The following is a 13539-nucleotide window of genomic DNA, read 5'->3' on the forward strand; positions in this document are numbered from 1 at the left end:
AATAACACAACAAAACAGGCCATAGATAATGCTCACATGTAACCCTTACTAGAGAGTGCGGTTTTTCATCTTTATTTAACATTATTAAACATAACTTAATTTATGGACATCTATGCATTGCATGGTTTGTTACCAACATCTGGTGAAAATTTCATGTCAATAGTACCTTTAGAAATATATTTACTGTGAAAAATGGTGACGTGTTAAATACTCATTTTATTTATGTGCGTGAACATACACAACTGAAGTGCCTTGATGTCCCTAATTTTTTTCGTGAAAATTGTATTGAACCAGTAATATCCCTTTAATAACAATTCAAAAGAAACAGGCTTTCAGAGAATTAACATTATTCATGTTCAGACCAAGCAGATTAAACACTTTTTCATATTTCTTGCTCTAGTAGTTGCTTTTGAGTATGTCAAAGAAATTGAACCACTTCAGTATCAAAGTATCACAGATGCCCAATGACTTTTCTTTAAATTATTGGAATATAGCACAGCAGACAAAAGGTAAAGCAACACACAGAGTAAGTGTATGATATGGCTTATTCATTTGGCTATTACAGACACAGTACATGCATAAGCTGACCAAGTTCTTATTCAGTTAATAGTGTTCAGTTCAGTCTAACAAGAATAGCTTAAATAATTAGTAAGCCCTCATTTTCGGTAGCCATGCTTATTGGAATGCAAGTTTTGGCAGTGTTGAGACGGGTCACACTCCATATTAATATGTGCCAGCACCAGAACTGATTTTTCTAGTTTCCATTTGAATTATGTCTCCAAGCTACAGTTCTTATGCTTCTGTCAAATTAGATTTTCTTTCATGTCTGTCACAGCAGAAAGGCACTTTTACCAGTTACCAGTGGGTATTCCTTTCCTTAGCAACTGTCTCCAGGAAATGCAAGTGATTCGCATAAAGGGCCAAGGAGGAGTCAACATCAACCCAACTCACTTGACCAGCATCATCGCCTGCTTGCAATGGAAGCTCACTTACACTATTGCCTAGATGGAAAAAAACTGAATCAAACACGTGGGGCAGAACAATGTACTTATATTATTAAGTGTTTCATCAATATACTGCTTTTACCTGATTCATCATGGAAATTGACCGCAACTGTCTCCATCCAAGCATTATCTGTGTTTCTTGGATCATCTACATAGCCTTTATACACCTATAGAAAAAGTTGCTGAGTTATAAAGCATTGCAATGCTTAAGGTGTGGTCACACTTACCATAGTTCATTGTGAGGTGTGTTTCATGCATCACTACACTATCGACAATGCAGCTTTTTTCTCGTGAAATTTCACTAATGTGGCTGCACCTTTAGACACTGAAAACCACACATGATCTCACCTGAAGACCTTCTGAGCTGAAGAGCTTAGTGATTCGCTTTTGGATATTTTCCCTCTCACTTGCAGATGCTTGCAGAGAGTTCATTGCCTCTTCTGAGAACTCGCGCTGCAATGTTTGAGAAATGCGCTCCCCAGGGTCCACCATACCCTGAACACACAACAACAAAAGATTATAACCCTATGTTAGCACATTAGCAGAATAAAAAAAAAGAAGCTTAAAAATCACCCCACACATGCTGCTCACTGAAAATAACCATTCTGAAAATTTGACTCAAAATGTATTGTGTGAGATGGTCCCTGTTAAAATATATATAATAGATAAATGCTTACATTAGCATCGCTGTTTATACTCACCCCTGGGATTGCCCATTCACCGCAGTCCAACCTCTTGATGGACACAAATTGCAGCATGGGTAGTTGTGAGGTAGAGTGGTGGACAAGTTGTCCTTTCGAGTCCCTTTTCCACCTGGATGAAGCAGCCACAGGAAACGGGAATGGGTGATTGTTTTAAGCATGTGAACTCTGCCACATTGAACACAAAATACCTTGCATGCATGGAATTGTAAAACCGGTCAAATGGGAGAAAGACTGCAGTTGAAAGGTTGGTTACCATTTATTATGACACATTCTAGTACCTGGTAACTATTGGATCAGCAGCGTGATTTGGACCCCACCTTCCCAGTAATCCTCTGCCCTCGAGTCCAGTTCTTCCATGTGGATTACTGAGGATGATTTACAGCGAGTAGATTTTAATAAGCAGCAAATCAAGCCTTGTAAATATTGCAAATATTTAAATATTTTGGATGACCTAGTATTTTAATGTTTTGAATCTCTTCGTTTCATAATAGATTAATTTTGCAGCATCGACAGTTATTGAACTGGATTGAATCAACATTTAACTGACTCGAGCTGAGTAACGACACTATTGTCTTCAGTAGAGCCGCTTATAGCTGAACTGAACTTTTATAATTACACTGAATCTGATTTGATACAAGCACATATAAATAAAGGTGACTTGACTTTGACTCACAGTGGTTTTCCATTCTGGATACGATATTGGCCCTCATGGCTTCTCCTGTCCACAGATCCGTCCAAGGAATTGAACAGTGGGGGAAATGTGCTAAAGGAAGTGTAAATAGTATAAATGAATTAAAAGAAACTTTTACACATATATTTAAAAACACTATAATTCTCTTGTGCATTTTTAAATCTGTGTAAGGGAAATTTTCAGTGCAGCGTTTTGGATTGAAATATATATATATATAACGGTATTAAATGAGAACAAATAAAATAATATATTTATTTATTTTCATTACTTGTGGTGCGTTTTACATAATTGTTACTCACCCAATCTCTGGGTCAGCCCAAACTGGCTTTTTCAGCACAGTGGAGGCCGTATAGTTAACAGGGCTGTACTGGGGCCAGTCTGTCTTCCAGTCAACTTTGTCATCTGGGACAGAAAAGCGGCTTGTGTCTGAGCCAGGATATACTGGACAACGAGCCTTAAAGTGCGCGACAGGAGACATGTAGACAGATGTTGATGAACAGAGACTGGGGATGCTGTTAATGGCGTTCTTCCTGCTGAAAATGGGTTCAAATAAACCATTCATTTAAACTTGACGTTTCAATTTCACAAAGTCAGCGATGTTTCTTAAAATAATAATAATAATAATTGTAATAATCACAAGACAAAATACAAGGTACTACAAGAAAACGTACATTATTAAGAAAGGAATTTAAAGCTGTCGATAATAGCTGTTAAACTTGTATTACAACTACAGCTTCAGAATTAATTTCATTCATTCATTTATTACAGTAATTTACATACCAGATTCCACTTGTACCGGCAGAATACGGAAATCCAAGAAGACTAAGCGCTACTTGCACCGATGCAACCCAGTTACGGGAAACTGTTTTCATTCCCAATCAATAAACGAAACCCAGCGCTGCAGTAACCAGGAAGTGAGAGATCAACCCATCCTTTCAATGACGCAATTCATGCGACTTGCTGTAATGATCACGAGCCACTAGGGTGCTCTGCTGTATGATCTGTAAAATCTCTCTGGTAGTATTGTAGTACTGTCAAATCGACAGGTTTTTGTTTACATAATACGTGTGTATATATATTATATATATGTCTCTGTGTGTATGTGTGTGTATATACTGTATCACATAATTTATACATGCATGCATATACATATATACAGTATATATATATATATATATATATATGTGTGTGTGTGTGTGTGTGTGTGTGTGTGTGTGTGTGTGTGTGTGTGTGTGTGTGTGTGTGTGTGTGTGTGTGTAGACATGTATAATATATATATAAATATAATAATATATATTATGTAAACAAAAACGTTTATGTTAGATGCGAATAATCGCGATTAATCGATTGGACAACACTAACATGATATTATAATATATAATGATGGAAAATATGCCAAGTTCGTATACTATTTCTCTCTATAATCTCTTGTTAAGATACCCTCTTCTGCCTTTAGTTTTTTTCCAACCACAAACTGTAAATCACGCCGGAGTGCCTACTAACCGTAACCGTGGGAGGCATTCTGCACACCCACTCGAGCGCTGTGTAAATGCGTCTGCTTTGTGCCTTTTCACGCGCAGCGCGCGCCCCCGAATGTTGTACAGGAGAAATGCGCGTTCGCGCTCACGATCCGTTTGGTTTAGATGCACGCTCGTTCCGCACTCGCATCCACAGGGGGGCCTTGACGACTCCTCTTCGACTGTCAAGAGAGCGCACCGTATAACGGCAGCCTTTGCTATCCAATAAACCTGTCTTTGATCTAAAGGCAAATACGAGCCCCCCTCCCGCCAAAGACTGAGCGAAGTCGACTGATTTGTGGACAGAAACGATGGCGGAATCGGGCAGCAGCGCGGCGGCGGTTGGAGCCGCGGGCTCGAATAGCAGCGCCGCCGGGACTGGAGGAGCCGTCGCACCCGGGGGAGCGAATGGAGCGGCGGGATCCAAGCCTGGCCTGGAGTCGGTGAAGGGACAAAATTTTGACGTTGGCCCCCGATACACCGATCTCCAGTACATCGGGGAGGGGGCCTATGGAATGGTCTGGTAAGCGGAAACTGCTCGTTTTTGCAGTCGCACACTTCAGTGGAGATATTGTTGGATCGGGGCGAGAATTAGTGGGCTAGTAACGTTACTACTTATCAGCTCTTCGTAGTAAAGAAAAAAAAAGGGTGTTGAATCGCCGAAAACAAATAGCATTCCGCATTTCAAGTCCATGGACAGAAAAGCAGATATAAGCGTTGTTTCGAAATCAACAGAATAATTAGTTTGGCTCAACAAGTTTTTGCATATCCTTCCCAGAATATCAGGGCTAACAATAGATTTCGAGTAATGCATTGGATTAAATCCCATTTCTTCAACATGGGCTGTGTTTCAGAACACAGCGAACTGCCTACATAAACATCTTTTCTTTCTTTTTTGCATCATAGGCACGTTTAAAATGTTCAAAAATCCTATCTAAGTAGGCAGCTCACTTGGTTTAAAGGCACAAACAGTGTCTTGCTGCATGTGAATCTGTGTTATTGAGAACAGGCGTTTAGTTCAGACGTTGAGTGTCCCTTGTCACTCTTGATTTTAGGAGTCTTTTTAGTTGTTTGCATACTGAATCTGCACGCTAGGGCTGTTAGCGCCACAGCTAGCAATCTGACATCTCACTCTGAGCTCGTAAAACAGGCGTGGTTACGATGCGGCCAAATGTGGATTAAGTGCTTTAGGAAATATTTTTGCGGTTTTTGTATAAAATACATTCCCACCATTTTTACAATATAATGTCAACTGCTTATAATTGGTCATAAAATGATCGTAAACATTAAAATAGATAAGGTGCAGAATTCAGAGCTGAGCGCGTTGGTCTGCCCTCCATCCCCAAAATGACTGTCAAGTTTAGCAGGAGGATGTAAACAAACCCCCTGTAATAAAACATTAAGGCCTTCTATGGATATCTTTGGTTAGGGCCATCAGACTGCTGCGTAAGAAGGAGAAAAAATATATAGAATCTAGATACTTGGTATTTTGCACAAATACAGTGCGCTTAAGTAGTTTTAAAACGCATCAAATGTATGGAAAATGTGATATTTTGGCCTTTGCAATCTCAGGTTTTTATTTTTAAATTATATAAAAATGTCATTTTTATGTGTTGATTCGATGTTCAATTTGGTAAACACTTAAAAAATCTAAATCTAAATAATTTGTCTTGTAATAAATGCATGTGTGTGTGTGTGTGTGTGTGTGTGTGTGTATATATATATAAAAACCTTTAATTTAAAAAATAATAATTGAAATGTTGTTTATAAAACACACATAACAGAGGTTTAAACAATTTAGACATCTTATATAAAAATAAACAGCTCATATAATATTTAGTATGGCTTGAGGTTGACACACAATTTTTTTAATTAACCTCCATTTACTTTAAATTGTGCCACTAAATCAGTTGTTTTGTTTATTACATTATTCCACATTCTATACGAGTTAAATATGTGCACAAGCTTGTATAAGTTTATTTATTTTCTTAATTCTCTCTCCTCTCTTCCCATCATCTCTTTTCCTGCCGCCTGCAGCTCAGCTTTTGATAATGTGAATAAGATCCGAGTGGCCATTAAGAAGATCAGTCCATTTGAACATCAGACCTACTGCCAGCGCACCCTGAGGGAGATCAAAATCCTCCTGCGGTTCCGTCATGAGAACATCATCGGCATCAATGACATCCTGAGAGCTCGCCGCATCGACTTTATGAGGGATGTGTATCCTTAAACACGTACATCAACTGGCTCACAATGCATTAGGCCAAAATGTATCTTGAACATAGTGTGTATATCTCATTGTTATATTGTGCGTTACGTTGTAGTTCTTTAACTGCGTTTCAGCTATATCGTACAGGACCTGATGGAGACCGATCTTTACAAATTGCTGAAGACGCAGCAACTCAGCAACGACCATATCTGCTACTTTCTGTACCAGATCCTGCGAGGGCTGAAATACATTCACTCTGCCAATGTCCTGCACAGAGACCTGAAGCCTTCAAACCTTCTCATCAACACCACTTGTGACCTCAAGGTCAGAACAACCAAACCAAACATAAAACTCTTAAAGGGATACTTCACCGATTAGCATTAAGCTTTGTATCGGTAGAAACCCGGTAGTATTTTCGAATGACCTTGCTTCCCTCCCTCATGTCCCCCTGAGACGAGAGATTTCTGTATTGTGTGTCTGAAAAAAAACCCTCAGATGATGCAAAAATCGTCATTTTGTGTCATCTGAGGCTTTTCTGGCCAGAGCTTAGAGACTACAGCCAGTAGTAGGAGCTCCTTCTGCATGTTTTCAACCCGCCCATAGGGGGTGGGATCTCACGATAAAACAGCGTCTTTTCAGTTTCGAGTCAACTAGTAGCCTAGTTGTATCATTTCTTCCGATACTGCCCTCTGTAACCGGTAGGCGTGGCTTGGGAGTGCCTCGTAGGGCAGCGAAGCAAGTGCATTCTGGGAGTTGTTGTCTTTCATCCACATGAGCTAGAAGGCACCAACTTCTAAAATAATTTCACATTTCTACTAGGCTACATAAATGACCCAATTTAAATACACATCCATCTTTCCAGCGGTGAAATATCCCTTTAATATAAGAAGTAGTGTTGGTAATAACACAGCAGCTTTGAACCTTGCATTTAAAATTAAATGAATATAAAACTAATATGATTTTAATGAGTGGAATTTTTTCACAATAGATCTATTTTGGTGCAGATATTTTTGAGGAACGCAGGACCAAATTTAGGAATATAGTTCTTGTGCTTTGTTTAATCTGAAGCCAATTATCCTAATTAAGCTAAATATAGAAGTTTGCTTTTTTTAAGCAAAATTGCTTGTTGGAGGGTTGTATAGAGGACAATTATATTTCCTCACCCATAGATCTGTGACTTTGGCCTGGCACGGATAGCCGATCCAGAACATGACCACACTGGATTCCTCACAGAGTATGTGGCTACTCGCTGGTACCGCGCCCCTGAGATCATGCTCAACTCCAAGGTTTGTGCATGTGTGTTTGTCTTTAGCATTTTAGATATGAACTGGATGCATAATTTGACATGATCTCTTTGTCTTTCAGGGCTACACCATGTCCATTGATATATGGTCTGTGGGTTGCATCCTGGCTGAGATGTTGTCCAACAGACCCATCTTCCCTGGAAAGCACTATCTGGACCAGCTCAACCACATACTGGGTAAGAACATGAGTGTAATGCTAAATGGAATTTCCTCTTTTTCCGACTTCTCTTTTATTCTCAAATCTGCACTACCTGACGCATAACATATAAAAAAGGAACTTTGATGTATCTGCATGTAGTAAGGAGTGACGCACCGTATCAGTGAGGGCAGGAAACACCCTGAAGAGAATAGACTGTCGGCTTCTGAACAGTGTGCAATGTTGTCAGCTAACTTCCCTGGGCTTAGGTTCAGAAATAACATAAAAGTGCACTAGTACACTATTGTTTGAGGGTCAGGGAGATTTAATTAATACTTTTATTAAAGGACTCATTTAATTGATCAAAAGTTTTTTCAAATTTTCTATTCATCAAATAATTCCTGTAAAAAATGTATCATGGTTTCCACAAAAATATGAAGCAGCACAACCGTTTTCAACACTGATATCAAGCAATCATTGAGCAACAGATTAGCATGAAGACTGAAGTAATGATGCTGAAAATTCAGCTTTGAAATCACAGGAATAAATTACATTTTATGTTAAGACCATATACTAAAGCAGTGGATCTTTTTGACATGAAATCTATTTTAGTATGGATTTAGTAAAATTGTATTTTATATTAAAATAAAATATAATATTATATTTTATTACTGTGTTTAAGTGGCAACCCAGCACGCTACCAAAATTATTTATTGTATGAAAGTAAGCAAAAATGTCTTTAATCAATCATTAAAATGTATTATTATTAATATAATTAATGATTTACCTTTGCAAGTGAACTCACGTTTAGCTTCTTCTTTGCATATAGTTTTGTTTAACTATATTTGGTTTAAGAATCTTCTAACAAGATAGATTTTGAATGAATTTATGCCAAAATACTGTTTCCAGAAGAATTTTCTTCTCCCTTTTTAAAACTGAAAAGCTTAACCAGGCACAAATATAATGTTAGTTAAACATTTTACTAGCATTTTAGCATTAGCATTTTCTTTTTTATTCAGCATCATGTTCTTCCTTGCTGTCCGTTTTACACGAGCAAACCCAAGGAGATTGTAGAAACAATGATTTTCAGTTGATGACCACTGCAGTGTTATTTGACTCATATGGGCATGCAAACATTTTAGCTCGTTCATTATGTGTTAATTTTCCTGCCCCATCACCCAGGTATTTTGGGCTCCCCCTCTCAAGATGATCTAAACTGCATCATCAACATGAAGGCCAGGAACTACCTCCAGTCTTTACCCCAGAAACCGAAAATCCCATGGACCAAGCTGTTCCCCAAAGCAGACAACAAAGGTAAGCTCAAGCATTAGGATCTTCAGGAATGTTTAGTGAATGGACTAACTAAATGGTGGTTTGTTTTGTTTTTATTATAAAAAATGCCAAAAGTTCTCTGTGATTGGTAGGGTTAGTGTAACACTGTGTTTTCAGCAGACGGCAGTGGCGTGATGTGACAAATCCAAAGAGAACCCGTTATATTCAGTAATGCGGTCTACTTTGGATGTGGTGCGACACGTCCAAAACTGATGTGCTATTCCATTTCTGTTTTACTTCGCGCTTCTTCTGACACAAAGAATAAATGGATTCGCAACGGTCACTTTGTCGCGTCTAGTGTAGACAGCTGCCGGTTTTTGCGGCGCGAATCAACACAACAACTGTCACATCTGTTGCAGACACAGTGTAAGGGGATAGGGTATACGGTTTATGCAGTATAAAAACCATTACGTCTATGGAGAGTCCCTGTAAAACTCATATACAAGTGTGTGTGCATGTGGGAGTACTGAACAAATGTGGGTGTCAACAAATGGTCTTTTGATGGTCTGGCTGCAAGTATGCAAGTGTGTTTAATGAAACATTGGCTGGAAAGACTAAAAATGAACTACTGTGTTTGTACGTGTGCATCCTGGTAGGCCTTTTCTCTGTGACTATCGGTGTGTGTTTTGTTAGCTGTGCGTGATTTATAGGCTGTATAGTAGTGCTAATGAATTAGTTCTTTTGTAATCATAGATTTAACATAGTAGTGTGGAACTTCTTTATGTACTTCTACCGTTGCGTTTCAGCTCTGGATTTATTGGACCGCATGCTAACCTTTAACCCCATCAAACGTATAACCGTGGAGGAAGCACTGGCCCACCCCTACCTGGAGCAGTACTATGACCCCTCTGATGAGGTATCTCTCTTTCCCCTCTCCAGCTTCATCCATTTCACTCCCCTTCAATCTGTCATCTGTACAATCCCATATCTGTTAGCTAAGCCTAAACAGCATTTCATATTGTTTGCAAATTTAGCCGGTGGCCGAGGAGCCCTTCACTTTCAACATGGAGCTGGACGACCTTCCTAAAGAGAAGCTGAAAGAGCTCATCTTCGAGGAGACGGCACGCTTCCAGGCCAACTACCAGGGCTCTTGAGAGGGACAGGTACAAAAACGCAAACACATGACAAAAAAAATCGACATGTTTAATATATTTATATATGCTAACATTTCAAGGCATGCAAAGAAAGAAATTATAGTTTTCAAGAAATGTGACTAAAATAAGTTTAGAGGAAGTCAAATGCCATGCACAATTAAAGACATAGTTCACCCAAAAATGAATTGATGACAGTTTTACTCGCCTTCATATATGACTTAGTTTCTTCCATGAAACACAAAAACAGCAAAATGTAAGCTGTACTTTACCAGAAAAGTTGACCAGAGGTTGTCAAACCGCAAAAAGGCAACAAAAAACACACCATTAAAATAGTCTTTATGACTCAAATTTGTGCAAGATCTTTGAATGGTTATTCTCAAATTGAATTTGTGGATGTGCATATATTATTTGGCATATTGGTATTGGCAATGCATCTCAATGTACATGTACAAATGAGATTTGAAAACTACTGCTGTCTATTCTTAGGTGAACTATTCCTTCAACATTTTTTTTTTGAAATATTTAAAAATATGTATTATTTATTTATTTATTTATTTATTTAAAAAATTCCAACAAAAACTAAATCTTAATCATAATTATTAGGTCTGTTCAGTATATTAACATACATGTATCGAGAATTCTTTTGAAGGTTATATCATTTCAAATGACCTTTTAATGAAAGCAATTTTTATATTCTCCTTAAATTGAGGAATTGCTTTCATTAAAAGATCATTTGAAATGATATAACCTTCAAAAGAATTCTCGATACACGTATGTTAATATACTGAACAGACCATTTTTTGAGTTTGTTAAAAAATAATGGAAGGTATTTAAATAATTTTATTTATTTATTTTAACTTTTTTTAAAATTTAAATTTATTTTATGAATTAACCATGTTTAAACCTGTTGATGTCCACTGATGGTCAGTAATCCTTTTTTTGCAGCCATCATTGAGAATAATGGAGCAGCGTGGAGTCTCAGATAAAGATAACTCCAGACCTCCTGCGAAAACATATACATGCATATATACATAAAAACAAAAACAAAAAAAAAAACAAGATAAAAAGAGGAAAAATGTACATTTGAAACCTTCAGCTTTGTTTTATCTGTCCATCTCTCTTTCTTGCTGGGAAGCTGTGCGCTAGTTTGGGCTTCTAACATCTTATCATAACGCCATTAATGGGGGCCGTCAGACTTTCTATTCTCTTCGCATACCGCACACAGCTCCTGCTCTCTGAAACAATTGCATCTTTCACCCTTTCTATCAATACCCTGCTTCTCTCTGTATCCGTCTCTTTCTCTTTATGTCTCTCTCGAAGGGTGTCTCTTTACTGGTGTGTGCTGTTCTGGGTGTTTTTTTTGCTTTTTTCTCATTCCAACAGAGATGGAGAGAGAGAGAGAAAGAGAATATCTACGATGGGCACTGACTGATGTGTGTGTGTGTATATATATAAGTGGTTTTGAGTTTCATTGGAGTATTGTAAGTTGGCGATCTGTATGTACACTGTAATTTGAACGTTAAGATCAGTTACAAATCGTGTTTTGTAATGTTGGGAATTTATATTTGAATATCTTCTTTTGAAATATAAAGTCAATGCTTGTGTTTCTTTTCTTTTTTAATTCATTCAAAGACAAATGATGTTACATTTAATGAGCTTAGACTTTTATTTTGTTTTCTGTTGTGAGAAAAAGAGGTCTCGTTTCGACTCTCGAGAAATGTATTGCGTAAAAAGAGAAACGGCGACGGGCAGGTTGAACGGAGGAAAGAGCAAGATGGAATAGGATCATCTGCTGTAAAAATATCATGTTCTACTGTTGAGAACTGAGACTATTTCTTGCCAATGTTCTTGGGAAAATTAAGCCATCAGTATCATCTTTTCTTTTTTTTTTCAATGTTGGCTTCCTTTCCCTCCTTCTCTTCTCCTCCTCTCGCTCGTCTGTTCATTTCATGGAGGCTCTGTGGCTTCTGTGCAGACCTTCATCGTGTGTGTTTTTTTTATTTTTTTATTTTTATGGGGGGTTGATACTGATTTCTTTGTGAATAACAATAGTTGTCATTGGTTACCATGTCCATGGCTACTGTTGCCATGATTCCTTTCTGATAAGTCACACATAGTTCCCCACATTCTGGCTTTGTTACTCGCAGATATCGGTCCCTTACTCTTTCTTTCGCCTCATCCTTGTTCTCTTTTGTTTTGCTTTTCTTCACTTGTCCTGAAGTGATTGAGGAATCATAGCCAAGCTTAACACTTTCAGAGCCATAGCACATTTTTTCCTCATTCCCTCCCTGTGATGTCAGAACTTTTCAAAGGGCTTTTCCACAGGGCTTGCTGACCTCATGCCTCTCCTGCCTGTGATTGGCTCATCTAGTCTCGAACTGACTTACTCTGCATGCATTGCATCTAAGACGTAACAACCTGCCTTTATTACATGTTTTCAGTGGAGAAAAAAAAGAGCTGTTTTTAAAGAAACCGTCATTGCTTTTGGCCAGTCGTGGATGAGGAAAGCATGTTCAAGTGGGAAGAGTTAAAATGGCACAGTGTGTAGCTGTTTTTGTATAAATACAGGGTGTGATTTGCATAAATTAATAACCCCCCCCCCCCTGTGTAAAACCCCATTGAGACGAGCCCCAACTACAGAGGAAATTCACACCGCACGTCAATCACGTGACATTTTTCAATCGGTGCACCTGCACTTTGTGTCTCCTGACCAAACGTTTCGTTTCGTTTCAGTTTTTAGTGCAATTTTATTCTGTTATATCTATTCCTGTGACAAAAGGTTCCTTGTTTTCTGTCTGTTTTCTTTCTATGCTTTAGTCTTTCTTAATCCACCACTTGTTAGGGTAAAATCTAATGTAACAGGCAATGACGGTTGGTCGCGTCCCATGTCTGTGTCTGTACGTCTGTCTTTTCCAACCAGAAGCTGCTCTTCTCTGCTTCCTTATGAGGAGGGGAGATCATCCCGCTCTGTGATCTGAGGGAAACATTCATTACCAAGAAAAAGATTATTTATATTACTGTATTGTCAATGGCAATGATATGCTTATTGTGAATGGGACCATGGGGACTGTCAACAGTCTTACACACGCGTGCACACACACACACATGTATTTCTCACATATAAACCTGCACGCATACAGTATATGATTTCAAAAGCCTGCAAAGGAGGCAGATATCATAATGTTCTTTTAATGGCTGTTATTATGATTATTGCTGGTGTTATATTGGTGGTCTTTTTTATTTTAAAAACTGAAAAGGGATTTAAAAACTTTTGTCCTTTTTTAAAGTATGTTTTGCTTTTCTTTCATTTTGTTCGCTTTGGGTGTGAAAAATAATTGGCTGTTCACTCCTTTCTGGAGTCTATTTTTTTTCCCTGAATCTTATAAGGAATTATTTTAAAAGATTATTAAACGATATGGGTAGATTGTCAAGAGAAATGAGCTATGGATGGTTATAGTCTATGTATATGCTTATGGGTATAATAAATTAAACAATTAACAAAAAACAGAATTATATACATATATTAAATAAAATTCCTGATACTGTAA

At 38.0% G+C, this 13539-nt stretch overlaps 2 protein-coding genes across 3 annotated transcripts; one reads left to right on the top strand and one right to left on the bottom strand.

Annotated features, from left to right (window-relative positions):
* Positions 1–367: 367 nt before the first annotated feature.
* nudt9 (nudix (nucleoside diphosphate linked moiety X)-type motif 9) lies at positions 368–3372 on the bottom strand. 2 transcript variants are annotated; one of them, XM_084419682.1, is made up of 8 exons: positions 3180–3372; positions 2699–2932; positions 2382–2471; positions 1987–2073; positions 1706–1817; positions 1353–1499; positions 1087–1171; positions 368–1001 (listed from the first exon to the last, which is right to left on the bottom strand). In XM_084419682.1, exons 1-8 carry the CDS (start codon positions 3269–3271, stop codon positions 856–858), a joined length of 993 nt encoding a protein of 330 aa, XP_084275808.1. In that variant the 5' UTR covers positions 3272–3372; the 3' UTR covers positions 368–855. The 2 variants fall into 2 exon arrangements, with proteins under 2 accessions (XP_084275808.1, XP_084275809.1); XM_084419683.1 differs by having other exon boundaries at positions 2699–2929; positions 3180–3320.
* Positions 3373–3997: 625 nt separating this feature from the next.
* Positions 3998–13539, top strand: mapk3 (mitogen-activated protein kinase 3). The gene is made up of 9 exons (XM_084407176.1): positions 3998–4439; positions 5954–6136; positions 6260–6449; positions 7295–7411; positions 7491–7605; positions 8748–8879; positions 9644–9753; positions 9872–10000; positions 10937–13539. Exons 1-8 carry the CDS (start codon positions 4228–4230, stop codon positions 9989–9991), a joined length of 1179 nt encoding a protein of 392 aa, XP_084263302.1. The 5' UTR covers positions 3998–4227; the 3' UTR covers positions 9992–10000; positions 10937–13539.

Source organism: Rutilus rutilus (assembly GCF_951802725.1).
Source record: "Rutilus rutilus genome assembly, chromosome: 1".
Classification (NCBI taxonomy): domain Eukaryota; kingdom Metazoa; phylum Chordata; class Actinopteri; order Cypriniformes; family Leuciscidae; genus Rutilus; species Rutilus rutilus.